Source organism: Neodiprion fabricii, chromosome 5 (genome assembly GCF_021155785.1).
Source record: "Neodiprion fabricii isolate iyNeoFabr1 chromosome 5, iyNeoFabr1.1, whole genome shotgun sequence".
In the NCBI taxonomy this organism is placed as follows: Eukaryota; Metazoa; Arthropoda; class Insecta; order Hymenoptera; family Diprionidae; genus Neodiprion; species Neodiprion fabricii.
This window is the reverse complement of record NC_060243.1, coordinates 28,091,011-28,118,105: the sequence shown is the minus strand read 5'-3', so window position 1 is coordinate 28,118,105 and position 27,095 is coordinate 28,091,011. Positions and strand designations below refer to the sequence as shown.

General features: G+C 42.6%; 2 protein-coding genes across 3 annotated transcripts; both read left to right on the top strand.

The window, feature by feature from the left end:
* The first annotated feature begins 213 nt into the window (after positions 1-213).
* Positions 214-5,716, top strand: LOC124182433 (hepatocyte nuclear factor 3-beta-like). 2 transcript variants are annotated; one of them, XM_046569732.1, is made up of 2 exons: positions 214-475; positions 3,291-5,716. In XM_046569732.1, exons 1-2 carry the CDS (start codon positions 410-412, stop codon positions 4,383-4,385), a joined length of 1,161 nt encoding a protein of 386 aa, XP_046425688.1. In that variant the 5' UTR covers positions 214-409; the 3' UTR covers positions 4,386-5,716. The 2 variants fall into 2 exon arrangements, with proteins under 2 accessions (XP_046425688.1, XP_046425687.1); XM_046569731.1 differs by having other exon boundaries at positions 215-1,120.
* An 18,898-nt stretch (positions 5,717-24,614) lies between these two features.
* On the top strand, positions 24,615-27,095 carry LOC124182428 (luciferin 4-monooxygenase-like). The gene is made up of 3 exons (XM_046569717.1): positions 24,615-24,956; positions 25,015-25,222; positions 25,296-27,095. The coding sequence occupies exons 1-3, from the start codon at positions 24,762-24,764 to the stop codon at positions 26,558-26,560; spliced, it is 1,668 nt and encodes a 555-aa protein (XP_046425673.1). The 5' UTR covers positions 24,615-24,761; the 3' UTR covers positions 26,561-27,095.

Sequence of the window (27,095 nt, the reverse complement as noted above, 5' to 3'; positions counted from 1 at the left end):
CCGACCAGCCACGACTTACTGGCCATTATCCGTCTTTCTCCAACTGCCATTACGCCTCGCTTCCTACTCTCCCTCTCTCTGTTTCGTTTTTTCCTCTATTCCCTCGGAGGCGGCGCTCCTCCCGATGGAGAACCGCCTCGGAGGCGAGGCCAGGATCCGACGTACCGGTTGGCGAGAGGCTAAAGGGTCCCCTGGTTACTGGTTCCCCTGTCCATGGGAAACGGGCTGGGCACCTTGGGCGTGGTCGTAGCCATAGTCTAATCCTCGCACCCTCCTTCGCCCGGAGGTTACAAACGGGGGAATCCTCAGGACTCTGGGGTGTGGGGATGCCGATGCGTCAGTAGGCGACAGGCCCCTGCCTCAGAGGTTGCATCTCACGCGTTTATCCGAGGATCAGGAGCTCTTTCTAATGCCTCGCTCAACGGCAAGGGGAACACCCAGAAACACAGTGCAATCTATTGGATATAACCTGGATGTGAGTTCAATGTGGTGATAACTAGCCAGTTGTGCAGAGGTTTGTGATCGGTATTGAAATCAGTGATCAGTCTACTGCCAGCTCAAAGTAACGATGAGAAGTCGGTTGGACGAGTTGAGATACTGAACCCCACACATACTCATCCTCATCTTCATCGGTCAGAGAATTTCGCCAACATTCACCGATAGGATGTGATCGTCGGATCGGCAATCGGTGTATATACACAGTGTGTCAAAAAGGACTTGAAATAGTGGCCAGTAATTGTATGTATATATATATATATACACGTTTTTCGAATTATCGTCAGTCATGGGGTTTTCCATGTTTATCGTGCGAAGCGACTAGCCATGGAGAGAGAAAGCCGATTTAACCGACGGTCGACGAAGATTGACAGTTGAAGGGACCGTTTTTAAAATCGGCGAAACGATGCCGAGGCCGTCGCGCGACTCCTACGGCGACCAGAAGCCGCCTTATTCCTACATCTCGTTGACCGCAATGGCGATATGGTCTTCACGTGACAAAATGCTGCCTCTAGCAGAGATCTATAAGTTTATCGGAGACCGGTTTCCGTACTACAGAAAGGACACGCGCCGTTGGCAAAACTCCCTCAGACACAATCTATCGTTCAACGATTGTTTCATCAAGGTAATTGGTCGTACGTTAAAAATTGGTAAATTGTTGGAAGAATTACCGTTGCAAGTATCCTCTTGTTGGTAAAGGCATTTTGAATTTCGTAGACACGAAAACACGAGGAAAATACTTTCATAACTGAAACTTAATCCTGATTCTCGACAGTAGTTGAGTCCAATCGCTGAACGGTCGGATTGCAAACCAGCGAAAACGTCTGTCATTCGAAATTCATACAACCTGACTAAGAATCTAGAAAACCGTAACACTTGTCAATCTCCAATTCAGCGAAAACAGTAACCATTCATATCTAGACGATGATATTAGTTAGATCTTGGAAGCGCTTAAGTAGTATGGAATAGGTTATGTACTGCAGGTGAATATAGATTGTTTACTCAAGTCTCGAGTATCTCTTATTGCCTTGATTATCTCGAAATAAGGATCAGGTTACAGGGTTCGTGCCTTGCACAATGGGCGCTGTACACATGCGCTAATGGATGCCCACCTTCGTTCTCTCTCTCTCTCTCTCTTTCTTTGGAGTGTATTCTGGGTACGGGTGTGTTGGCCATACCGTACTGCACGGTACAAATTACCGTAGTTATCCAATCAATATCATAAATAGTCTGGTTTCCTTGACTGAGACCCTCATGAATTTTTCCATGTTTCATTACTCTATGTCGTTTGATTTTCCGGATAACGTGATTGCATCCGTTTCTGGAATCTTGATAATATTTTCTGACAATGAACCGAAGTGTAAATGCGATGCATCCGCCATTGCCAATCGCGCTTTCCAAAAGAAGCTCGTTACAGAACGCGGTAAACGCCACAAGGTTTTTTGGATCCTCATATCTCACTTGGCTGTCAAATGCATCAAGTACGCGGTAATTAATTTTGTACGTTTCTAATTCGTCGGACAACAAGGGCTAACTAGACCCTCCGCTTCGGAGGTCCGAAAGAGATACCCACGAATCTATTCGGTAGGTGTGGCTATACTCGTGCAAGCAATGAACGTATACCTACGTCAGTCTGAATGTGTACCACACATACCAAAGAAACATCTGGGAAAAGGGGTTGGCACTGAAACGCATAGCTTCCTCTTTTAATCAAACCGAAACCGAGCTTATTAGTTGGCCTGAAAAAGGGACTCCGAGAATGGGCAAAAAAATACCACCGTGGAGGTGGGATCACTCGCTTTGATCCGTGACGTGAATAACGAAGAATTCGAAATGGGTAACGTGCCAGAACAACCTTGAGCTTGGTGGTCTGATCGTCAGAAATTCATTTCACTTCCACTTTAGCTAATGTAAGTAGTTCAACGTCGTCCGCGTACTGATCATATCGTATACTTGAACAACGTTCTTGGAATTTATATTTAGCCTATCGGAAAATTAAATGGATTGGGAATCTCTTCATTAAGGACTTAAACGCAAGGTTAATGTGCTGTGTCACTAATTAGTCACTTCTATTAGTTAGTCAAGGTATCGAATATTCCAAATTCCAACTCTTCTTCGCAGAAACAGGAAAATAATCAGCTGATCCTCTGTCATCGTGAGTAGTGCTTGACTGAAATATCTTCACCGAGTTAATTCCAGATGCCACTGAGGTGTATATCCTGTGATTTCAGAAAACGATTTATTGTCAATAACAGTACGTCGTATTATATAATGTCGTATTTACCGATGTGATGTTAACTATAGTACATTTCCTCCGTTGTAACAGTATAATGACCAAAATCAACATCATTTGGACACGTAATTTGCCCGCACTAAGAACTAATAACTCTTCATTAGCAGCTCTCGGTCCACTGCCAATGCATCTAGCAGGTGGTTTTTTTCTCGACTATCCATCGTGAAGTGAAATATAATGTATTCTGCGACTTGTAAATCCTGATCTTTTGCTCGGTCTCGGTTGAAAAATTAACCAATTCGATGATCTTTTAACGCAAACTTCAGCGGCTATTGAGAGGTCCCATTGTTTCGATTGAATGCTTCAGACTTTTTATTCTTCCTTTAAAGACTCTCAAGATTACTGCACTCTATACAGCCATCACCTCGTTTGATCGATGCACAACTTGGACTAACGGTAATTCATACGAATCCATATACGTGCTTGAAAAACTGACTGACGCAACGAAACATCCTTCGCACGTCCAACCACCCAGGTTAAAACGCGAATGAATAATTTCCAGGTACCTCGAGGTCCTCATCGTCCGGGAAAAGGCGCATATTGGGCCCTACATCCGGAGGCGCTATCGATGTTTGAAAACGGTTCCCTGCTCCGTCGGCGGAAGCGGTTCAAGCTTCACAAACCGGACAAGGAGCTTCTAAACTCCGAACTCCAGGCACTGGCCTCGACGTTTCCGTCCACGGCTACGACGGAAGCCGTTTCGAGAGCATCCTCAACCGGAGGACTGAGCGCGGCAAACCTCCATCGACTGAAGGAGGACCTCCTCCAGTGGGAGATGCAGGAAAAGCAGATGATGGCAGCTGCGACGGCCTCGGGATCCGCCGGCTACGCCTTCCCAGGAACCAACCACGACTCGACCGGGTTCTACTTCATCTCGCCTGAGGCGCAACAGCGACTCGGAGGCTCTACGACGCACCTCCAGCCCTCCGACCAGCGCCCCGAAATCACGACTCGGGCCTCATGGGCCTGGGACTTTGCGGGCCTCTCTACCACCGCCTACGTTCACTCGATGCAGCCCTTCCTCGTTCCGCACCAACAGTCGCTCCCCGACCGACCGGAAGCCGATCTTCGCCTCCAGATCGCCAATTCTAGCGTCCAGCTTCCGCTCGGCACGGAGGATCACCGCCTCCTCAGGACCGCCGCTTTCGCAAGGAGCTTCGAACCCTCGGCGCAGGAGGCGGCCAACGAGCGCAGAGAACGCTTTCCCAAACACCGAAAGGAGAACCAACAGCGTCAACAGCACCTCGCCAAAATTAGGCCCCAACAACCCGCTGAGTTCTACACCGGGCTTCAGGTCTCGCCGACCGAGGGCGCTGCCGCAGCGAGGGCGCCACTGTACAGGCCGGTTTCTCCGCAGAGTGGCGCCACTACCGTTATTCAACCCTGCGACGGAACCAAGCGAAAAAAGAAACCATTCACTATTGAGAACATCATCGCACCTGACAACGACGATATGGATGATTCTACGGCTTTCGAACGGCGTGGGATTGCCGGAAAGTCTCGACCTTTTGCTCCCAGGCCGCTTTACGCCGGATTTGCACAGATTCAACCTCTTGCTTTGACCGCTTCTGGGATTCAGAAACATCCCGGATACTGATTGCGGTTTCTTATTCACTCGTAATGATACGATTTTTTTTTAAACAAACGAATTTGTTCAGTGATAACATTGTTATTTTATCGAAGTACAGTGTTTATCACACATCAAGTTAGATGTATATTTGTTGAGAAATCACTTGAATTCACTTGAAATTATTCGTCAAACCGTGTAAAGTAAAGTAGAGCCATTTGAAGTACATAATTGGAATTATATTCCGAGTATTTTGAATTCACGAAGTTAATTCAGTTCAAGTTCAGGCAATAACTCGAAACGACTAATCACCGTTAACTTTTTTTTGTTCTACAACAATTTACATTTTTTTTTTTTTTTGCATTCAAAATATCTACCGCCTTATCGCATCGTACTCACAACTTGTTGAACAAACGTCGATTGTCTGAAATTTCTAACGATACAGATAATGGTCAATGAAGTTTATTTTCCACAAGCCGTTATCTCGTAGTGAGAGAAAATAACTGTAACGATTAGCCAGTAAGAATTCCGCATAAATAAATAGTTGAAAGAAAACAGATTCTATCGGTAGAATCTCGGCTTTAATCTGACATCGTGACAGTCAACCTCATTCAGGGGCATCGCAGTGTCCGATAGTTCTGTTATCTGTCCGTTATCGATGGGACGATTAATAATCTGCTGGCATAATGTTAGGATTTTATAATCTGTGATGTATACGGATAAATCAGAGATACGCTGATTAAAATCTTGTTTTTCGATTTTCGATGTCAGTTTAAGGAAAATAAAATTCACTTTTCCTCTGGGCTGGTAACAGTTTTTTAAAAACATCTTGGACTTGAAGGTACGGAACATATTTGAGTCGAGTATAAGAGAGAAAAAAAAGAAAATGAGGACTGTTATAACGGCATGATAATACTTGTAAATAAATTTATAAATAAACTAGTAATCGAAAAATAATTATAAACGCTCGGGTAGTAGTGTTACGAAATGTGCATAACTTATTTCATAAATAATTGAATATTTAAACGAATATTACGATACTATGATTAAACGATCTGTATAATGCAATATAATTATATTACACATTATGTAATAATAATATAACCCGTAATACGTGCAGGTAGAAGATAAGGAAAAAAATAATTATGTATGTATAATGATCGTGATATTAATGATATTATTATATGGGTGAATAATTTCGGTGCGAAGTTTGAGAGCCAACGATATTACACTTGTATATTATGGGTACATGTATGTAACATTTACGAATCTCGAAAAAAAAAACAAACAATTAGAAATTGAGACGACGCCGCGATGCGAGGAACCGCGCGCGTCTTCTACATTATACGGATATTATTATCGACAACGATGAATAAATTATTGTAAATAAATAACGAAAATATACATATATAAATATATATACATATACATAAATACATGCATATATCGTTGAGATTTACGTAATCCAGAAACGATAAATCGACACTAACTTACCTGCGTAAACTTCGTTCTTACCCACATTTACTAATTTATCCATCAACGACATATTATTTACTCAGATTATACATAATTGTTGTAAATTACGACTTTTAGTCGATACTAAAACGACATTCTGTCATTGCAGGGTAAATAAGTACCTCGTGAGTCATACATCTGATAACAGACATATGTGCTCGATCGGAATATGTCGAACGAAAGAGAGATTTAACAACCGTCGTTGAAAAAAGGCCGCGATTCGTTATTTGCATTCCGATTTCAATCTATGCAACGGTTAAACATGGCGTTCGATTCTTCGGATCCTTGATGATAAATTTCAGCACCGTTTGAACAGAATTTCCTCTATCCTCGTTACGGTTCCCCAACCAGTTGTCTTCAGGGTCGATGAAATTCCGGTTAGAAATAAATTATCTGCGCAGTAGACGCGCCTAGGTGTGTAAGATTGGTTGATTTGGTAGACGGTGGTGAAGTAAGATAGGAGATTATGGCCAGACCAAGGTGAGAAGTCGATGAGGACGAGGATGAGGACGAGGATGAGGCAGTAAAGAAGAAAGGACGGTGACCACCTTACACGGAGCTCTGAGAGAGGCGATCATTAGACGTACGAATGCCGCAAAGCATACACCGGCGGTGTTTAATGCCATTGTTGAGAGTTGATTTACAGTTGCCTATTGTTGGTAGGAATTGGAATACGCCGCACCTCCGCATCTCTCATGGGGGCTTCAACCTCAATGGCCTCTCAATGGGACCCCAACGGGGCCTCGTCTTGAACATCCATGGATAACATCCACCTACCAATACTGACCGACGTCAGTGCGCCGTTGAAAATAAATTCAACAAATCATCATTAGCTCGGCGCGTATCATTTGTTTGGTGAGCTTGCCTTTCGACCATTGTTTGCATCCGCCGTTCGGTTTCCTCTTTATCCCCGTCTAACCGACCTCCGATTCTTCAATTCTCTTTTCTAAATGTAATTCTCGATTGTGATCGATTTTTTTTTTTCCTACTATTCGACGTTTTTTTTCCCCGTTACGCTTTTTTTTATTCATCCTTACGGAACGATGTAACGAGTCGAGGTGTAACGATCAATTCACAAACTCCAATCGCGAGAATTCTGTGTCGAAATTTTTTCAATAGCCGCGTGTCAACGATGCGAAGTCGAAGAAAAATTTCACCCTCTTTGACACGGTAAGGAACTGTACAAAAGTGTTATTCATCCATTCGTGTCGCTGATTCAAGTGTCTTGAATGATTTAAACAAAAATCTTCTCATGACTTGCACGAGTCGACCGATTGTTTGTATATACCGATTATTATTGTAAATTACATTCGGAAGAAAAACACGCGGATTACTTCTGTAGAAGATACGCGTTGTACAGCGGTAATTATATCCAACGAGACATTAGTTTTTACGCAATAAATCAGTCACACTATTTACAGCCATTCGTTATGTTCGTTGGTCTCGTTCCTTTATTTATTTTTTTTTTATCTATTCATTTTCTCCTGTTGACAATAATAATTAGGCGGATTGCGAATGAAACTAAGCTGGTACACAGCGTGTATAAATAGTTGTAGTTAATTAAACCGGGGCTGATATTAAGCAGTGAGAATTATCTGGTATAAATGAGCGGTTGTCATGTATCCGTTAAATAGATCGCGGTTATTTATATATTATCGAGTTCAACGTTTAGATAATTGCGAAAATGAAGCCTCTGTCAAAATATCACTTTGGACAATCCGACACCCGTTAACTCAGGGACGATAACGATCATTTCATAAGATAACCACCTCAAGCCAAAAGCGATCGATGCAATGCGCTTTGAGAACTTTCGTACAATAACTTAAGTTGTCGTAAAAAAAAAAAAAAAAAAAAAACTTGATGTTCTCATCGAGAAGCTTTTCGGAAAAAAATTACGATCCTTGGTCGGATTCACTTGAAGTTTCTGCACTGCGTTCCGTGATTCATTGCGACAATTATTATTTAGTTTATCCGTTAAAAGCTTTCTCCGTTTCTCCAAGGCTGCCTCGATTTCATCTAAACTCTGCATCTATCGATCATGATAAAGAGAGGTCGCATCCATTGCTCGAAAAGAATGTCGAAGTGTCTAATCTTAGCTGATTAAAAGTGAAAATGACTTTATCGGTGATTTTGTTCTCTGATTATATAGCATATCATTAAATTTTTCCGTTGCTTTCTTGTTGCCATTGGTCTTGATGCTCGATCGATTTTCAAAGACAAGAATTTTATCAGTATTATTACTTTCTGAAATTGAAATTGATCCTCGCGATCATTGTCTATCGGATAATTGTTATTCAAAGAAAAAGAAATATATATTCTCATCAGAAAAGGTTTGTTTCCAATGGTGTTGTTTTTTTTTTTTTTTTTCTCTTCTTTCAAATTCTAGTCAATTCTGTTCTTGAATCCGTGAAAACGATCGAGAAACTAAATTTCTTCGAATCTTGACGATCATCGAATACGTGGATCAGTGCAGCGATGACTGAAGGGGGTGGATCACAATGCGTTTGTCAATTAAATGGAAAAGTGTATTGATTTCACGCATCGTAGGAAATTACGTCGTCACAGTGGAGATTGTTCAGAGATTCTTTGTTGCTAGTGCAGGGATGGACCACCGACATTTCGTATATACGGTGATCCAGACGATTTTGAACACACCGTCGCGGAGGAGAAAAAGTACATTTGCCATTAACGGGATAGAAACGATGGGGTTAAAACTATAATCATTTAACGCGAAAATAATTCCAGTCCAACATTTAGCTACTCGATAATTGGTTTCAACCGGAAATGCACCGTTGAACTGTTTTTGATCGGGTTTCTTGATTTAAAAAAAAATTGTTTCTTTTTCTTTGCGTTCAATTTTCAATTACCAAAATCACGTTATAAACGTTATTTTCTCCAAATCATAAATCATCGCGGCAGAGAATAAAGCCTGTTAATGAGGTACAATAAATCGTCGATGCGGTCAATTGCCGGAATTATTATTGAAGCGAAACCAATTCCTGCTGCAGCCGCGTAACTTGTTACGGTAAATTTATTTTCAACTATCCGAGTATCGCTCCGAGTTGTCTCCAATATCGCGTTTTTCGAACCGTCCCGCATTCCCGCAAAATTCGTCGCGATTCGACGGTCATTCTATCTACACGCAAAAAAATTTACCCGAGACATCGACTTTGAGGGAAGAGATATTCTACCGATCGGTTGATACGGCACTGGATTTAGGACGAGGCCTCGGTCCGTCCCCCGGATCCTTCATTCTCGTGTAGTGGAGAATTGGAGGATATTTCAAGGGACGGACAACCGGCTCCAATCTGCTCAAATTAATGTTCCCTTTATCGGTCGAAGGTTTTATTTAATAACTGTTGGCCCCTCACTTAATGGACTTTGAGAGGTTGGTATAATCAAATGCTGTATACCAAAAGAATAGAATTTTATCCCCATATTTCACGGCTCGAACGTTCGCTATACCCAAGAAATTATCCAACCCGCCGCTCTTCTCTACATACATACACGTGTTATACGTACAGTACGAAGCCAACAGCTATCTGCGGACTGAACTGCAGGAATTTTTCACCTCTTTACGACGTGTCCGTACCTGGAGTGCATCACCTTTTGCCGATGGTCTTCATCGAAACGCCTCTGAAAAAAGTAAAAAAAATTAGAAATCGCGTCTGTCACACTGAGAAAAATTTCATTCGTTATAGTAACTAGAAAAATTCGGTAAAACAGGTATGGTTTAAAAAAAAAACTGTTCGGATATCGTTGGAATTGCGAAAAACGAGGTACGCGTAAACATTTTGCGCTATCGTCGATCCTTTTTTGGTTATTGCAACTCTACTTTTTCAGTTAAACGAGGCTTTTACGTCTACTTATCGTTGCACGAGCATGAAATTTTCGCAACAGTTGCAAGAAAATATACCAACAGTGATCGTAATGAGAAAGAATATTAACAGATACTAGACTTTCCGGTTACAGCTGCGAAACTAATTTTCATTTTCTACTTAGAACCTCTATATTTCGATTGTGGTAAAAAATGAAAATAGTTGAGGACTGAGCGGTAACCGGAAATAAAAATTTCTCTCACTGCACCAGCATGGTCAAGACATCGACGAGGTCATCGTAAATGGAATATCATATCAGAAGTGAATTTTCATCATTCAAGGAAGAGATATTTAAGATGATAAAATTCGCGTGTGAATTGACAAGGTGGACTCGAAGTGGACGGATAGATCTGCGATGTGCAAAATGTGAAGCGACCGAAGAATGCGAGTCGAGGGGAAGGAGATGGAGTAGAAAAAAAAAAAAAAAAAATGGAAATGAAAATGAAACGTAACGTAGAATATAGCGACGCGGCGCAAGTTGCGTGCAGTTCATTTCAATGACCGAACACTCCGCCAGTTGGTGCCAGAGTAGCCATTGTACTTCTGTAGCTCACCCAGTTTTGGGTATAATGCGAAACACAATACACAAATGAATTATCCCTCCATGCGCCTCTCGCTCTTGGTCCTCCTTCTACCCGGAGAAAGACGGTGTTATAATCGACGCGAGGAATAAAAAGAGAGAGAAAGAGAAAGAGAGGGAGAAAGAGAGAGGGAGACGGGGGGTAGATGGAGTTACTTCTCGGGCTTCAAGGCTTGTTGAGATCTCGTTCTTTAGTAAGGAACAGCGGCTTGTAAAGGCGGGAATAATGCCGTAACCACTTAAATATTCTACGAGCATCAGAGCAGCCCGTCAATATAAAAGAGAAAATGAAATTCTCTACCTCGCGGATGTAGAATGAAGCATAAAGTTATACCTACTCAGTAATATCACTCGACTTACCAATTTCTCACTCATACTTATCATCGATTTCATAAGTGAGAATGTTTTTGACCAACTGAGCCTCAATTTAGTTTTCTCTGGCTTGCGGCGTCGTAGTTTAAAAAAGTTCCTACAGTGCTTTTTACTGTAACGCGTAAATTCCTTCCATTCACCGTCAAGATTTTGTAATTCGAAACGAACGCAGCGTCTTTTAGGATCGTTAGATTTTACCAGAGATTTGTCCGAATTTTCGATTTTTAACGATACAGATCTTGGAGGTTCGCTAATTTGCATTGATTACAAATCAATTGTCTCGTACAATATCAGTGCAGGAAGAAGGTATCATTTGATATTCCTGTTTCGAATTCTCGATTTTTTCAAAATTCGAATTTTTCAACTACCTGACTCTGGATCGTGCGATTAACAAACGATCTCCGTTGTTTAGAAGGTATAGAAAAAATTCTGGTACTTAGGTAAGCTCCGTTGTGAAGGTGAGATCAATAAACGCGTGCATCAAAGAAATTCGGTGTTCGCTTATACGCGGTATAAAAAAAAAATGTCCCGGGGGCGATGTGCAAGACTTGTATTTAATTACAGTCGTGTTTGAATATAAAACGGCGTTTTTCAAAGTGTGGGGCGTATAAGGAACGGAGGTATTACAGTTTAATTAATATTTCTAATGATTTACACCCCGGACCGGCGATCATCGACGTGCGAGTAAATATTATACAGACAAGTTTACAGATGTTCACATATACAACGCATGTGCAGCAATAAGTGGATGCGAGCTGACTATAATATTGTATTTTTTGGTTATCGTTCTTTTTTTTTTTTGGGCCTTTTTCTCGTTCCTCCGTGGCATAAGGGCGGTGTCGACGACGACGAGGAGGGGGAGGAGGAGGAGGAGGTGGGAGAACAACGGGGGTTGAAGAGGAGGAGGAGGAGGAGGAGGAGGGCAGGGGGGAGAGGAGAGGATAAAAAGTGAAAAAAGAATAAAGAGGGAGGGAGAGAGAAGATGAAAGGTATACCGGCTGAAGAGACGCCGCCGTAGTGTCTGGTCATCAACACCTGAGGCCAAGACCGATCCTTCGGATCCTTCGGATCCTCCGAGAGACCTCGCCAAAACCCCGAGGCTTTAAGAGAGACTGTATATAACCTTGTCCGGCAGGCTGATGGATGAAATTCCTAGCCGATCTGCAGCGGTGCCGCGAAAAAAACCGAACCAGAAAGAATTGCCTCTGTAGTCCGAATGGTTTAACACCTTTTCAGGACCCGGGCGGATCTTCTCTAAGAGCGATGTGAAACTGCTCGGCTATATTATATACCTGACCATTTGGCCAACCTCGGGGTTGACCCCCTTAGAGATCGTCCCAGGACACGCATCCAACTCTTCGATGTTATTTTTACCCGTTTCCGTTGGCGTGGTCTTCTATGCTCCGTTAACTGGAATCGGTTGGAACACTTCAATTTAGTTGGACCACGGACGGGAAAGAAATCGCTGGACCAGAAAATATTAATATAGTCGCGCCAAGATTTTAATCGTCGAAACGAAAAGTTTCGATACAACGGCAAAGGTTTTGCGAATGGAATCAAGTGGATTTCAAATGTGGCAAAGCCGTTGGCTAAGACTTGCAAGATTCTGGTTGATCTTGAGGTGTGACCACATTGATACTAAAATTTTCTGCTCCGGTGAGTTATTTTTTTCTATGTTCAATTTCAAAGTGGAATCACTCGTCTGCTTTTTACGTTGTTGTGAAAGGTGATCCTCTTTTCCACTTCAACCGCACAATGGTCACGGAAGTGTTACCAGTCACAATATCTCCTTCCACCATCAATGGACAAGAAGAACACGGGATGACTGACTGTTCTCTATGCTGTACATTATACGTACGTATGCTACTCGATAGTGCGATGAATTGAAACAGCTGTCCTCGATAAAGAACGACGTACGGTAGTATGTAAGTGTAATCAACAAGCTCGTGACAAATCGAGCGTTGCATGTCGGGACGATATCCGAGAATTTGGCAGGCACGATGGATGGAAGCGGTATCAAAAGCTCGCCGCGGAGAGTGACCGAAATAGCGATAAGAGAGAGAGAGAGAGAAAAAAAAATCGAAAAAAGGACCAAAAAAAAAAAAAAATGAAACAAGAGTGAAAGCAAAAAGGAAACGGTTCGTTATTATTTGAGGGGACGCGTCGGGTTAATTTGGGATTTGTCGAAGAAGTAATGGGTTTTAAGGCACACTGCGAAGAGCGCGAGCCTAGGGGCACACCTGTGGGCGACCTCTCTCTTTCTCTCTTATATACAAGCTGCGTATACGCAGAGTAAATAGTATATATACATCGCATATGTGTAAGTTATACCTACCTGCGCAGCGAGCCACGCTGTCTGGAGTTTGGTTTTCCGTCTTTGTCTGCGGTATGTAGGGCCCGAAAAGCGTGGATGTAGGGACTCCTCCGTCGGGCCCTCTTACACTCCTCATCTTCGGATGAGAATCTCACCGCGCCGCTTCCCGGCCTCGGCTCACGGCCTGACCGAAACAACGCCGCACAAAGGCGGCCTCTATAAATCACTCTCGGGGCCCCCGCGGGCCCGTGCCTCCGTGGGCCCGACCCCCCACCCCCCACCCCACCCACCCGAGGCCCATCGCCAGCCGCTCAACGGGCCCTTCACCTTACCCGATGACTGCACACTCCTCGATTCTTCGCTCTCACATACGCGAGAGCCACGCCAGCCAGGGACGACGCCCTATCGCTCACCCCCCGCAACAAGTTGACTTTTTGCTCGGACCCCTATCGCGAGGGGCCCGAAGAGGGACGGGGTCAGGTGTGGAAACCGCTTTGAGACTAGGTGAGACCGTTGTTTATTCGTGGTCGTCAGTGGTCAGGGAAAATCGGTAGGTTGAGGAAAAGTAAGGGAATTTTTTTATCACCTTTTTATTTTTTCGACCCATTCGGTCCCGTGCAATCGTTTAATATAATTTCGTAAACGTGTTTTTGAATACCGTTCGACTCGCAGCTTTGTTTAATGGATATTTGAATCGAGCGCACTTTAAAATCGGAAAATTGTGATTTGGTCGGGAATATTTAGGGAAAAACTTGGGAATTCTTTTGGGCTACTTTTAAAATTTCAAGTTTAACCAATGTTTTCGAAAAAATAGGATCGAATCTCGTAAATACTTTTCAATCGGTCACGCTACTCCATACTCAAAATACCTTAAAACCGTTTCAGATATTTTACACCATCGTGCATGCGTCGTTTTTCTCTTATTTTTCTATTATCGCTAGAAAATTAAGAATATCCACCTGTGGGTGGATTGATAGATGGAGGGATGCGACTAATTGTTTGTTACACGTTTGTAACTCGGTATTTGGTCGACAGGTCATCTCTCGCATTTTGGTAAACCATTGTTACTACTTCCAATCAGCAAAATTGTGAATTTTTGTCCGACGTTTAGGAAAACAAGAATAAGAAAAACCACTTTCAGATAAATAATAAAATATCGAAGAAACAATTTTATGGTGCATGTACCGCTTTTGATGGCCTTAGTATCTACATGTTTTGTACATCGTTTAATCCAGTTGTGGCTAAATATTCTTTACACAATATTTAACCTAAAGTCATGGTCATAAATGGTACAGAGTTAGACTTTGACCTCGTACAAACAAACTCTAATTTTCAAACGATAAAATGCAACAAGTATTAAAAAGTTTTGTCAAATCCGAATTTATTACCTAATCGTAAATCGAGCAATCGAACTGAAACTAAAAGCCAAATGAATAAGCACGGAATTTCATGAAGATTCATTAATGAATTATTATCTGTCCCTTGGACACTTTAAAAACTTGGAGAGTTGAGTCGATTCGTTTCAGTCAATCTCTCGGTAAGGTTTTACGACGTTGCGAATACCGATTCCCCAGGTCAAACTGGAAGTGCGAAAAGTTTGCGGGAAATTCAATTTGCATTCCGTACGTTGAAGTATTCGATTAAAATAAACAAAAGATACGGAGTATCGTTTTCCGCGAGAAGATAAGAAGCAACGAGATCTTGATTCTTGACACTGCTCGACAATTGTTACACCGTGCATTCTCGCAGAATGCGTGGCATGATAGCCGCGGGTTTTTTTTTTTTTTTGAAAGCTAGGGAAAAGGGAGGAGAATCGTTTTCGGACCACCCTACGAGGTCGGCATCGCCTCTTACACACGTATAACCGAAAGGCGTTGGTTCTCCGGGGCGTCGCGGTGCTTTACGCCGAACAATGCGAGCCACAAAGCTTGTTTGTCGTTACCTCACCCACCTGGGGAACACCGGAGATAGATACCCACCCATCTCCGTGGTCCAAGGCCTCCTAGACAGCGCTGAAGTTGACAGCGATAGAAACGAGACGCGGGAAATCGGATCAAGTTTGAATATACGAATTTCGTTTATTCGAATTCATTACAATTATTCCTTGATACACGAAGCGCGGTAGGTGAAAACAGATTTTTTGAACCATGCTTTTTTGCTTTCACGACCATTTTCATCCCCTTCATTTTTCCCATCAAACGCCAATCCAATGTTTGACTGCTCGTTTCTATCCGTCGCTCCAAGGCTCCGAGACGAGGCGTCTATTAGCGGAGATGCAACGCTGGTTCCTCTTGTTCGAGGCGTTGGCGGTAATGATTTTGATTCGAAACGGTCATTGTTGATCGGCCCACCCGCTCGGCAAGTCATCCCCGTTGCAGGGATCGAGAAACCATCCGAACTCGATCGGGGACGCGGGAAACGTGATCAATCCTTTTTGTATACAGACTGAATTCCTAACGAATGCATGGTTCGTCGTCTCCTAAGATTTAACGCGCACGCGCTACAATGCGAGATCGGTTGTTCGTCAGAGTGACCAACAATTGTCTTTAGCCGTTGAAAAGTTTTGACAATTGTGAATTGAGCACAACTGCCACTGAAAACTGTCAGAATTTTTATGACGGTTGGTAGCTCTGGCAAATATTTACTCTCGGATTGTTGCGCGTGCGCATTAAATTATACAGGCAACAGATCGTGCAGTCGTTAAGAATTCAGTCTTTATGCATTATCACGGGCACGGCATCGCGTCGGGCTGACGCATATTTATTTATCATGTTGTATGAATTTTGAGCCCCTGTTTTATTTATTTATTTTTTTTTCATTCTCTTTTTACCGACGATGATTTCCGAGATGGACGGTGGAAGTCGGTGACTACCCGTTTTAATGATCAATTAATCTACACATTTTACGCGCAAAGAACTAAGCCTTTAAGTATTCACGGATTCCATTTATTTCCATGCTCGTATCCGCGTATCAAGCTAAGGCTAAAGGCGACTCGATATAGAAATTGCCGAGTAACGCTTATTGACTTTTGAATATGTCGACGAAAATTTCGAGAGACGCCCCCTAGTCCCAATGACTTGCTCAACATTTCCTCTCGTTTTATGTCCAAGTCCTCGGTATAACCAAAGTTGCAGCACCAGGGTTGCGTTATGCCAAATCACGAGGCGAATCGACACATGATGACCGCTCATTTTTTTTTTTTTTTATTTCTGTCATTTATTTGATCACCTAAAGAAAAGTTCTGTTGTGTTAGATCCTTGTATCTCTGTAAAAGTGTTCAAGCGAATCGAATGAAGAGGAGAAGAAAGTAAAAAAGGAGGGAGAAAATAAGCCGGAGATAAGCAGAAGTTCGACTCTGAGAATGAAAAAGAGGAAGCTATTAGATCAGGTTACGGGTTATAGGTTACGTGCATCGCCTGATATATCCGATTCATGTAGTTGGTACACTTGTCCGCAGGGGTTCCAACAATGGGACAGCTTATTTTTTGGACGAGTCGGTTTTACGTCGGTAATGCAGAATCAGCTCGCAGCGCCACCGCCGGACAGCCTGTAAACAGAGTCAATCTTTGTAAACATAACGTAACCCATGGCCGTCGAATTTTGTATTTTTGGGTAAAATCGACGGCCATAGGTTATGTTGTATTTACAAAGATTGAGCCTCCATTCTTGAGTTTTTTAATCTTAGGTTAGAATCGACGGTCATGGATTGTGTTGTTTACAAAGATTGAGACGCTTTCGGGAATTCTGTATTATCGATGCCATTCCACGCCATGGATTAAGTTATGCTTACGAAGATTTATCCTGTTTCACGGCCGGCCGATGGTGGCACTGCGTGCTGATTCCGCATTGCCAACGTAACCGACTTGTCCTGAAAATTGTTCGTCTCAGAATCATTGCGAACCAGTGTACTTTATATATACCCGCGTATATGCCGCATCGAAACGCGGGATTTTCTCCCCCGTTTTCTTATACCTCCTGGGTGTAATGAGCCGCAGATATTGGCTCGACTCTATGACTATAGCAGAACCGCGTTCCGCATCCCAATAAAAATAACCGCAACAGGGAATTCACCGAGCCAAAACTATGGGTATGCGAACGCATATATAGGCATACGTGCAATATTGTAGTATCCGGAAGAGAAGAAGAATATTTTAGTACACATTGATCTTGCACACTTGCAACTCCTTTCGCACACCCGTAGATTTTATCTCGCTGTCCAATATGAAACGCGAAAAAGACGGGGACACATTTTTTTCATCACAGTTATTCAGTTGCTGTTACTTTACGGATTTTTGATTATTTAAATTGTCGCTGTTCGTTGAAGAGACGATTGTAGCTGTACTCTATTCGAAATTTCAAACTTTCATAGGAATTGTATTTCCTCAATTTAACAATAAGGAAATTATACATTTAAATAAAACGAAAAAAATTCTCGACCTTATTCAAATTATGCGTGGAATATTCGGTGTTAAGGACATGAATACAAATACAACTCTATATTTGAATAGTGAATTTTTTCTCAAATTTTGAACTAAATCAATTCCAATGGTCTTACTAGCTCGTTTGTATATCTGTAGACTTGTTATTAATTTTGGAACGTAATATATCCTGACTTTTCCATGTTTACCAGATTCAAAATTGTAATTTTTTCAGACATCTTGTGCCTTTCATAATTAAAAGAAGAAAAAATTTTGAACAAACATTAAAAATTATATTTCGCTAATTTTAAACTCGTGTATCAAAATTTTTTTTATTTAAAACTGAATCATATATACACAGATTTTTACTATAAATACTTCGGCTGAAGGTTTAAGAATTAACGAACGATGATAAAAGTTTCGAGTATGAAATACCAATTTCTCCAAAAAATTAACATTAAATTCCTTGCCATTTCGCGCTATTTATAGCAAACACTTGAAATTACTCGTAGGTAGAATTGTTCTCGACTTATTGCAATACTGTAAGAACGTATACATATAACGGCTGCAAACAACCCAACCCGCAGCTCGTTCCGCAATGGCGGGAATTACAAGTTTTGACCCTCAGCTATGCGAAGTTCGAAGTAAAAAAATGACTCGAAGTTGCAGAGCCGCAGTAATATACTTGAGTAGATTTAAGTATGGCTGGGACCTCGCTGCATCCACGTCGTTAAATACAATTTCAATCCGAGAAAGGAGTTACACGGGTCGTTTAACGCGTCGGTTAGACGTTGCGTCGCCGTCGCCGACGAACGCGAAGCGAAATCCCGCCAGCTTTGCCCCAACGCGAAGTCAGCGTGTTCACCCACCGTGGGGCCCTCGACTTCTTCTTCTTCTTCTTCTTCTTCTTCTTCTTCTTCGTCGTCCGTACGGCAACGCCATCGCCTCCATCCAAAGCCAGAATCACGCCATGCGATCTTGCCACGGATTATTAATACGACGACGTACGAACATCAATTCTGTCCGCTTGGCTCGGCTTCCGACGCTGATATCTGCAACCGCTTCATCCACTTCTCTCCATTATACTTTACCCTCGCTCTATATACGCCCCTATTTTTCGCTTATTTATGACATTTTGTTTGCCAGACTTCGGTTCAATGTTTCACATCGACAAAATTATTCTTGAGTCTGCAGCTTAATATCATCATGGACTTGGTGTAAGCCTTTAGATTTTCCGGAATAAAGTAACTGTCTTATGCAATTTCCAACTCTACTCGAATAACTCTGAAAAATATCTATGGCTTCATTTGATGATCCAAATTATCGTTGCGATCACTTGTTTTTAATTAATCAAATGACATTTATACAAACGCAAGCACGTTTTACGCCGTTTTTCATGCGTCTTTTCCGTACGCAGAGTGAGTCTGCGGATGCGCATGCGCGGAGTACGGAAAAGTACTACTTTCAACTCGTAGGAGTCAAAAGTAGTCTTTTCTGTACTGCGCGCATGCGCTGTCGCTATCAAAACTGACATTACGCTATCCTAACCTCAATTTCATGCTTCGAGAAAAAATACGGAACGTACTCTTGTTATATAAAGCACAATGCGCAACAAAAAGGCAACGTCTAAATAAAATGAAACCTCTAAAAAAAAAAAATCAGCAAAATCGACGATTCCACTGCCTGCGTGTCTGCATGGAAACTCGGTTGAAAAATAATTATTCATCGATTTGTCAACGCTTGAATATCTTCGAAAGCGTTGTTCCCTGGCAAAGAAATTCGAATACGTCTAGATTTTAGAACTAATTTGCGTTAATTGAATCCTCAGCAAGCTCGGAGCGCTCAAATTACTTAAAAATCAAAAATATGTCCAATCATCCGATCAGACTATAAGCCATAAAGTTTCGAACCCTTGACTCGAACTCATTATAATATCTACGACAAAGCCCTGGGCAATTTCTTTTCCCCCTTGTTCGAGACAAAAGAGCTTCTTATACCTATGTTAAGCGGCATTATTTAAAATCTAATGATATCCTTACAATGTACAGGGCGCAGGTTCAGCTGAAGAATGGATAAATTACCGATACAATCACACGCTTTTATTATACGGATACACACTCATACACACACACACACACATATATACATGTATATACGCACACGAAACGTATGCCATGTATAATTGAAAGAGGGCCACGTGCCGAGAAGAATGGCAATGATTCTGTGAAACGTGCAAACACCGCTGCACCCGTATAACGGCAGAGATCAGCCTCAGCGCTTTGCCAGCGTTAAGAATAATTCGCAAAAAGGGGGCGGAGGTCACGGGTCCTCGCCGTGACACGCTTACGCTCTTAGAAAATTTCAACCAACACCAACGTCCCCTGCACACCCCTGTTTCCGGGGGCGGGAGCTGGGCATTAGCTACAATACGCCATATGAAATAATAAAATATACGTGTTACGTGAATTTACCTTCTGCAAGTTCGTTCGACTCTCAACGATACTTACTTTATGGTGTAAGTGTTGAGGATTAATGGGCTACGATGTGCGAAACAAGAGTTAGGTAAGGAGGAAAAACGGCAACGACTTTCATCCGATTCTAATGTTTTTGGGATTATTTTATCCGCCATGAAATTACCTGCAACGAGTCTTCGGCGTCGGTTTAAAATAAATTATTCGAAGCGTACGGTGGGACAGATTATTTTTGGCACGTTGTAAATGTGCTGTAATGTAAAATTTCATTTCAGTGATCATAGCGAGCAGAAACGGTTCTAATTGCGAAATCTTTTCTCAAATAATTGATATCTGAGCTCATCGTGTTACCTACTTGATTTTGATCATGTTCATTTCTTTTACGTACATACAATGTTCACTATCATTGGCAGATTATTTAGTCGGTTTTTCTTTTCTTCGTTTTCGATTCGGATGATCGGAAACGTTTATAATTCTTTAACAGCGTCGCTAGGCTGGGTTCGTGTACAAAAAGTTAGTGATAATGATAACTACAGGGCTTCAATAAAGTGGCGGTTCTTGATACAAGGCATAAGATATTGGAACAAGATACATGGGTCAAGCCAAAGACCCTTAAAAATATGGGGCCATTAATCGCAAAGCATTAAGCTAATTATACAACTCTTTTTTCTTCGTCTGCAGCCGTAATCAGCTTACACTGACAACAGTATGATTAGTTGTGTATAAATGAGTAATTTTCAAGTGTTTGAACTAAAATTACTCGGTGCTCATCGAGTTCGAAAATTACGAAGTCTGACCAGAAATGAAAACAATATTACAAACATCAAACGTGAAAATTCGATGTCTGTAAACCAACTGCAAAAATTGGAGTATAAGTTGTGCGGAAAAATATTTCTTCCGATACATTCCCGTCGTTACAAAACATGTGAGAAGATGATAGAAAACCGGTTAAGATTTTTTCTCAACTTTTTCACAACACTCGTATGCATAAACGTATTTTCGGTACATGATGGCTTCTGTGGAACATCTTTAACAAGATGGCGCCGGTGTGTATATATTTTACCGCGTAATGGCCGCCGCTTTTACCGCTACCGACAATGTATTCGTGCACGTACATATACCGAGATAATAACGTATACAAGGGACGTCCAGTGCAGTGTAGCAGGGCCTATATAACCTAACCTACACCTAACCTGGACGTTAATAATTTTGCCGGAGCGAAGAACGGCCGCAGGATTTTATTTTACTACCCCGGCTAATGCCCTCTTTGAGTAAGTATACGACGCCGGCCTCCCTATCTCCCTAGGTCCTCGAGGATCAGGCCTCGTGCCTTCTGCCATTTCTGTACTATACTACGTTATAATAATAACGATGAACGTTAACGTTGTGCGCCAGGGATGGTAATTCATTGAAAACTGTTGTGCACCTTTCTGTCTATGGATATGATCTCGAGGCTTAATCGCACTCGTACGATTCATTGCACTATTATATCCACAGTTTCGCAGTTATTTGTCCGCAGAGATTCTATTTTATAATTATTTTAAACTTGTCCTGCGAACGCAAATACCCGGTTCTTTGTGTTGATGCGATATGTCAAATAGCAAGTATTGTTACACTTTGCTTTTTTCTGAGCAAAGCTTGCGTAGCACCGATTTCATACCCTTTGATCTCGAGGTTCGAGAATAAAAATTGATAGCAAAAAAAATTTCTTCCGGTGTAGGTAAACATAAATGTTGCTAAATTTGCATAGGCTATGATTCATTTCCAGAAGAGCACGAAATCTAAAATATGTTCCGAAGGGGTTGTTCTGATTTCGATTGCTGATTGTTCCAAGCTACAAACAAACAACACCTCGTTATTATCGACGTTATCAACCCCGTGAACAAGTCACCGACAATAAAATAAGCAGCAAGATCGACGAGGCGTGATGGCACGTTTATTGTACTTCCCCGCATTACAAAGTGTGCGATGCATACCTACCTAGGAATGAAATAGACAGTCGGGATTAGTAGCTGCGGTACGAAGAAGGCAATTGCGGATTAGACACGCCAGGGGAAAGGGACAATTTATTTTAAATAAACGCTTGATTCGTGTCCGATTTGACGCGGTTGTCCCGCAGGAGGTCGCGGCTCTGTTCGGCCGCATATGTCAACGCCGTGCAGAATCAAAACCGCCACCCCATCCATATCCCACCGATGAAATCCTGGCCCTGTAAAGGGGGAGAAGGGCGATATGCCTCCGGCATTGTTGCCCCAAACGTGCCTGTAATTCGTATATAATGGAGTCACACCGCAGGGGAAAATTCACGCAGCAACAACGATTCGCATTCGCACGACGCGTTTAACCCGTGACGACTGATTCGCCACGAACGACAAAACATTTCGGTTTGTTGCCCGACATCGCATGGGTCGAAACGTTGAAAATCGGCGTGAAGTCAAGCTAAATTCGATTGTCTTTACGTTTCGGTATTAATGTATAATATTTTTTGCATCATGTTGCAAGTATATTGTGAAAAATGATCTTTCCGTCGATTCCGAACTTGATTTGAAACTTGATGTTCAAATTTGCAAATGATTTTCTAACGAATAGTCTCTCATTTTTTTTTTTTTTTTTTCTTACAAAATTGAAATATTTTTCTATTTCACTTGTAGAATCCGAAAGGTGAAGATTGTAATTCTCCCGACAGTTGTAAGTAGTCACCCTGACTTTGTTACACCTAATCCGGATGGCTAATCTTTGCACAATTAGTGTATCGAAAGAGGTACGCGATAATCTATTCCGGAAAAAATAACGTGTAATCAGTCAAAGGTACGTGCATTGAACGTGATTCGTGTTATTATAGTGATTTGTTAAATCGTAGGAACGCCAAACATTATTACACTTGATACAGAGTGTGAATTTAACCACTAATGCGGACTTGACGTTCATTTGATTCCGATTTTGCGAGATTTGTCATTCGCGATAACGTACGCTTTGTAATAAATCACTCAACCTCTCCGTCTCACGGTTAATCCTAGCAAGAGAATTGATAATTATTACGTCCATCTATGATTATAGTTTTGTTATGTAATGCATTTTATATGTGTTCGGATGGCAATCGACTGTCGTTTAAAATCATCTTTCATTCTATGTTTATGAATACGTGCATTTACCAAAACTGAATATCGTATCTGTGAATTCATTTCTCATTAATTGATCTTATTTATAAACCGCCACCAACAGTTCGGTAAATCTGATGCAGATTCACGTGGGATTTGGCAGAGGTGGTTTAACTCGAGACTTTAATCCTGTTTGCGATCCGTCAATTGGTGCCGCGCGTTGAGTAAAACGATGAAGACACCTTGAAAGCCTTCTTATTATACAACGAGCAATTAATTATCAGTTATAATACACTTCTTAAAGCAGGTGTATCTAATTACGTAAAAAGTGTTCAAAAGAGTAAACAAATCTCTTTGTCATTCCATTTATATTGACATTCAACATCCCGTCATGATTGATATTACGATACGTAAAAATAAATTACAATGTCATAGCATAGTAATGTTTGATCCTGTTCTTTGGTTTTGCACATCTATGACAGAAATTTCAGAAGTGCAGATGTGATCATTCTTTCTTTCGAAAACCATCTGTGCACGCGTGAAAAAATGTAGAAGTTCTACTCAGATAGGTTTGAGTGACAACGCAACGTCTCGAATGGATCACATAATTTCTGTCTTACCTGGACACTTGATTCCGACAAAGCGAAAAATGCGCAGAGAACAGGCGTATAACGATTGGTTAGAACTTTTTTTCGAGAGTTGAAAACTGTGCCTTTTGATTCGTGTACTGATCAGGTACGTAGGCACCTATGAAACCGAATAACGTTATATGGTTAATCTGGTTTAATCAATGCACCTGATATTAAATAGAAATCCCTGATTATAAATTTGTTATTCCCGGACCACACGTAGATAAGCCTATAATCATCTCTTTTCCGGCGTAGATCGATCATTCGCCGGAGTATAAGATTAACAACAAGTCAAACTATAACTCGTCACCGCAACTACCATCCGGATTCGACTCAAAGGATTGAAATGTCTGCTGGAATAGTTTCCGCACTGTCATTCTCACACTTTATCTTTCAGACGGAGAACCTTACGAACTGGACACCCTCTAAGCATCGTGACCCTGGCTTTTAGGCGATGGAGTATAAGGGTAATCGACGATGCAGGGTTACGTGCGACCCTTGGTAAGACGCGCGTCCAGCGCAACTGCAATACCGCTGGAAATGGAGCATGGATGGCGAATGGGCTCTCTTAGTGGACACGCGGGGCGCCCTGATGGCCATATCCCTCAATTCGTGGGCACTTCTCATTCCGATGTTGGATCCGCTCGAGTGGCAACTGTTTGAATTCACCCCGGGAGAGTGTTTCGGTTAAAAATGAAGGTCAGTAGTCGAGGAGCGCCGATGCTGCACCCCCTGCAGAAAATTTCATCTGCAATCGGTCCGTCTTATTTATTGAAGCTGGAAATTACTCGACGCTCGAATTTCTGACGCATGGAGAAGTAATGCATCACAAGGTTGCGGATGGATTAACGTTTCGAACTTGACGGAAGCATTTACTTATAGTAACGTCAAATTGCCGATGCGGATTGGATGGCTCATTATCAGTTGAACCCAATGAAAGATAATCGAGTGAAACATTTATCGCCCACTCAACAAGCCTCTCCAGATTTACGATCAGTCAACCTTTAGAGTAAAAGCTTGCTGGGTGGTCCCGACGTTCCTCCAGGAATTTCCTCCCCCAATCCCTGGGCGTCAAGTACATACCGCTGCAAATATCACATCTCGAACGTCAGTAGTAGACGCTTTATCACCATGCCGTCGTGCTTCAGCTGCCTTGTTCCAAATCCGGTTCGCAAAACTGTGGCGAACGGTGATACGAATAGCATCGACATCGAGAGTAAGATACTGAGGGCCCCGGCTCCAAACTTTCTAGTCCCACCGCCGAGAACAAGTGTCGGAGAATACATCCTCCGGAAGTTCAAGGCATCTCCGGACTTCGTCGCACAGGTAAGCGAATCGCTTCTTTCTTTCTTTGAACACCGGTGATCGAGGGTGTCGTAAACAGGTCGATGCTGTAACCGGTGTCGAGGATACTTACGGCCAGATGTTGGACCGCAGTGTCAAAACGGCGATCTGGCTAAGGAACAAGGGCATCAAGGCCGGTGAAGTTGTCGCAATCTGTACCCATAATCACTGCGATACTGTGATACCGATGTACGCTACTCTCTACTGCGGTGGAGCCGTCGCACCCTGGGATCCGATGATGAACTGCAGTGAGTATCGCCTTCCATGACCATCTTTTCGCCGTGGCATCACCGAATGCTCCATTGATTATCCTTTCCGCAGAGGATCTCAAGTACATGAACGGGATGTCGCAACCAAGGATTGTATTCTGCGACGTGGAGTCCGCCTGCACGGTGCTCGTCGCTCTGAGGGAATCTAACAACGACGCTGAGGTCGTGGTATTCGGAGAGCATTCAAAGTGCACGTCCTTTCGCTCCGTGCTGGATCTCCACACGGATGAAGATGTGGAGAACTTCAAATGCTCGGAACTCGAAGACGATTCCCAAATCGCCCTGATCGTTTGCAGCAGCGGAAGCAGCGGGCTGCCGAAGGGGGTCGAGCACACGCACAGAACAGTCCTGCTCCAGTTCGGCGCGGTTAGGCTGCTCAATCTGGAGAACAAGACCTGCGCGGTGTTCTCGTCACTTTACTGGATATCCGGTTTGATCGGTATGTTCCTCTGCGTGGCAGGCAACATGAAGCGAGTGATAACACCCGCGTTTGAGGAGGACTTCTGCAGCCAGCTGGTAGAGAAGTACAAGATCAACTGGGTCCTAATGGGCTCGAGCATTCTCATTAGGTTGATATACTCCGGGTGCTTGGAGAAGTACGACATGTCTTCACTCGAGAAGATATCCGGCGGTGGTGGCGTCATTACTGCCGATGCCTTCGGGAAGCTCAAGGCCGCTCTGCCTCAGACTATCGTCATCCTGGGATATGGGATGACCGAACTCGGAGGAGCCGCCACCATCCAGGACGCCAATTCCAAGCCCGGATCCTGCGGACGTCCAGTTTACGGCATTGCCTGCAAGGTGATCAACTGCTCGACCGGAAAGATCCTAGGTCCGGATGAGGTCGGAGAAATCTGCTGGCAGAGTCCGTGCATCATGAAGGGCTACCGAAACGACCCGGAAGCGACCGCGGAAGCCATTGACAAGGACAAGTGGCTACACTCCGGGGATATCGGGTACTACGACAGCGACGGTCTGATCTACGTACTGGACAAGTTGAAGGAGATGATCAAGTACAGGGGGAACCAGATCGCCCCCGCTGAACTCGAAAGCATAATAATGAAGCACCCGGGAGTCAAGGAGTGCGCCGTCGTTGGTAAGCCGGATAAAATTGACGTTGAACATCCCGTTGCCTTTGTCGTTAAAAATCGGGGTGCCGAGGTCACCGAGAAGGATATCGTCGATCTAGTCGCTTCCGAAGTCATCGAAAGGAAACGGCTGAAGGGCGGCGTCAGATTCATCGATAAAATGCCTCTGACTCCGAGCGAAAAACCGAAACGCACTGTTCTTAAGGAGATACTTAAGAACGAGGGGTAGATACCGAAGTACAGGAAACGGAAGATGGATAACCTTTTTACCCAATTATTTGTATGCATTGTGTGTGTGTTTTATATATAGATGAACGATTTGAGATTGGATTTATACGTGTTTAGAATTAGGTTACTTGTAATTATCATCTTTGACTTTGAAACTTCTACTTCAGTGGTAACTCCTTAGCTCACAGACATACCGGTTCTCTCCCTTTCGCATACGAAAAATACAATATCGCATACTGGCTCATCTTCGCCCGATAATACCCCCTTCTGACAATCACAGTATCTTATTCATTAATGGCCGAGATGCGAAATACGGTTTAACAATTCGTAAATACACGTTAACCATATTTTATTTGACTGACGATGAGAATAAAATTAGTTGAATAATAATGATAAAATTGAATTGATCACATTAGCGTACGTAATGGATTGATCGTTTCTGTCAACGGTTATACAGATGTTTCAATCGATGGAAGAAAAAAATTTCGAGTCGTTACGAAATGTTCTTGGTCTGTTGATTATGTGATTTGTCAAAG

What these genes read in the sequence shown, in the direction of transcription:
- LOC124182433 (XM_046569731.1), top strand. Translation starts at nt 902, where the DNA reads ATGCCGAGGCCGTCGCGCGACTCCTACGGCGACCAGAAGCCGCCTTAT. An exon ending in TCAACGATTGTTTCATCAAG is followed by an intron (nt 1,121 to 3,290) that starts GTAATTGGTCGT and finishes AATAATTTCCAG; the next exon opens with GTACCTCGAGGTCCTCATCG.
- LOC124182428 (XM_046569717.1), top strand. Translation starts at nt 24,762, where the DNA reads ATGCCGTCGTGCTTCAGCTGCCTTGTTCCAAATCCGGTTCGCAAAACT. An exon ending in CTCCGGACTTCGTCGCACAG is followed by an intron (nt 24,957 to 25,014) that starts GTAAGCGAATCG and finishes TGTCGTAAACAG; the next exon opens with GTCGATGCTGTAACCGGTGT. An exon ending in GGATCCGATGATGAACTGCA is followed by an intron (nt 25,223 to 25,295) that starts GTGAGTATCGCC and finishes TCCTTTCCGCAG; the next exon opens with AGGATCTCAAGTACATGAAC.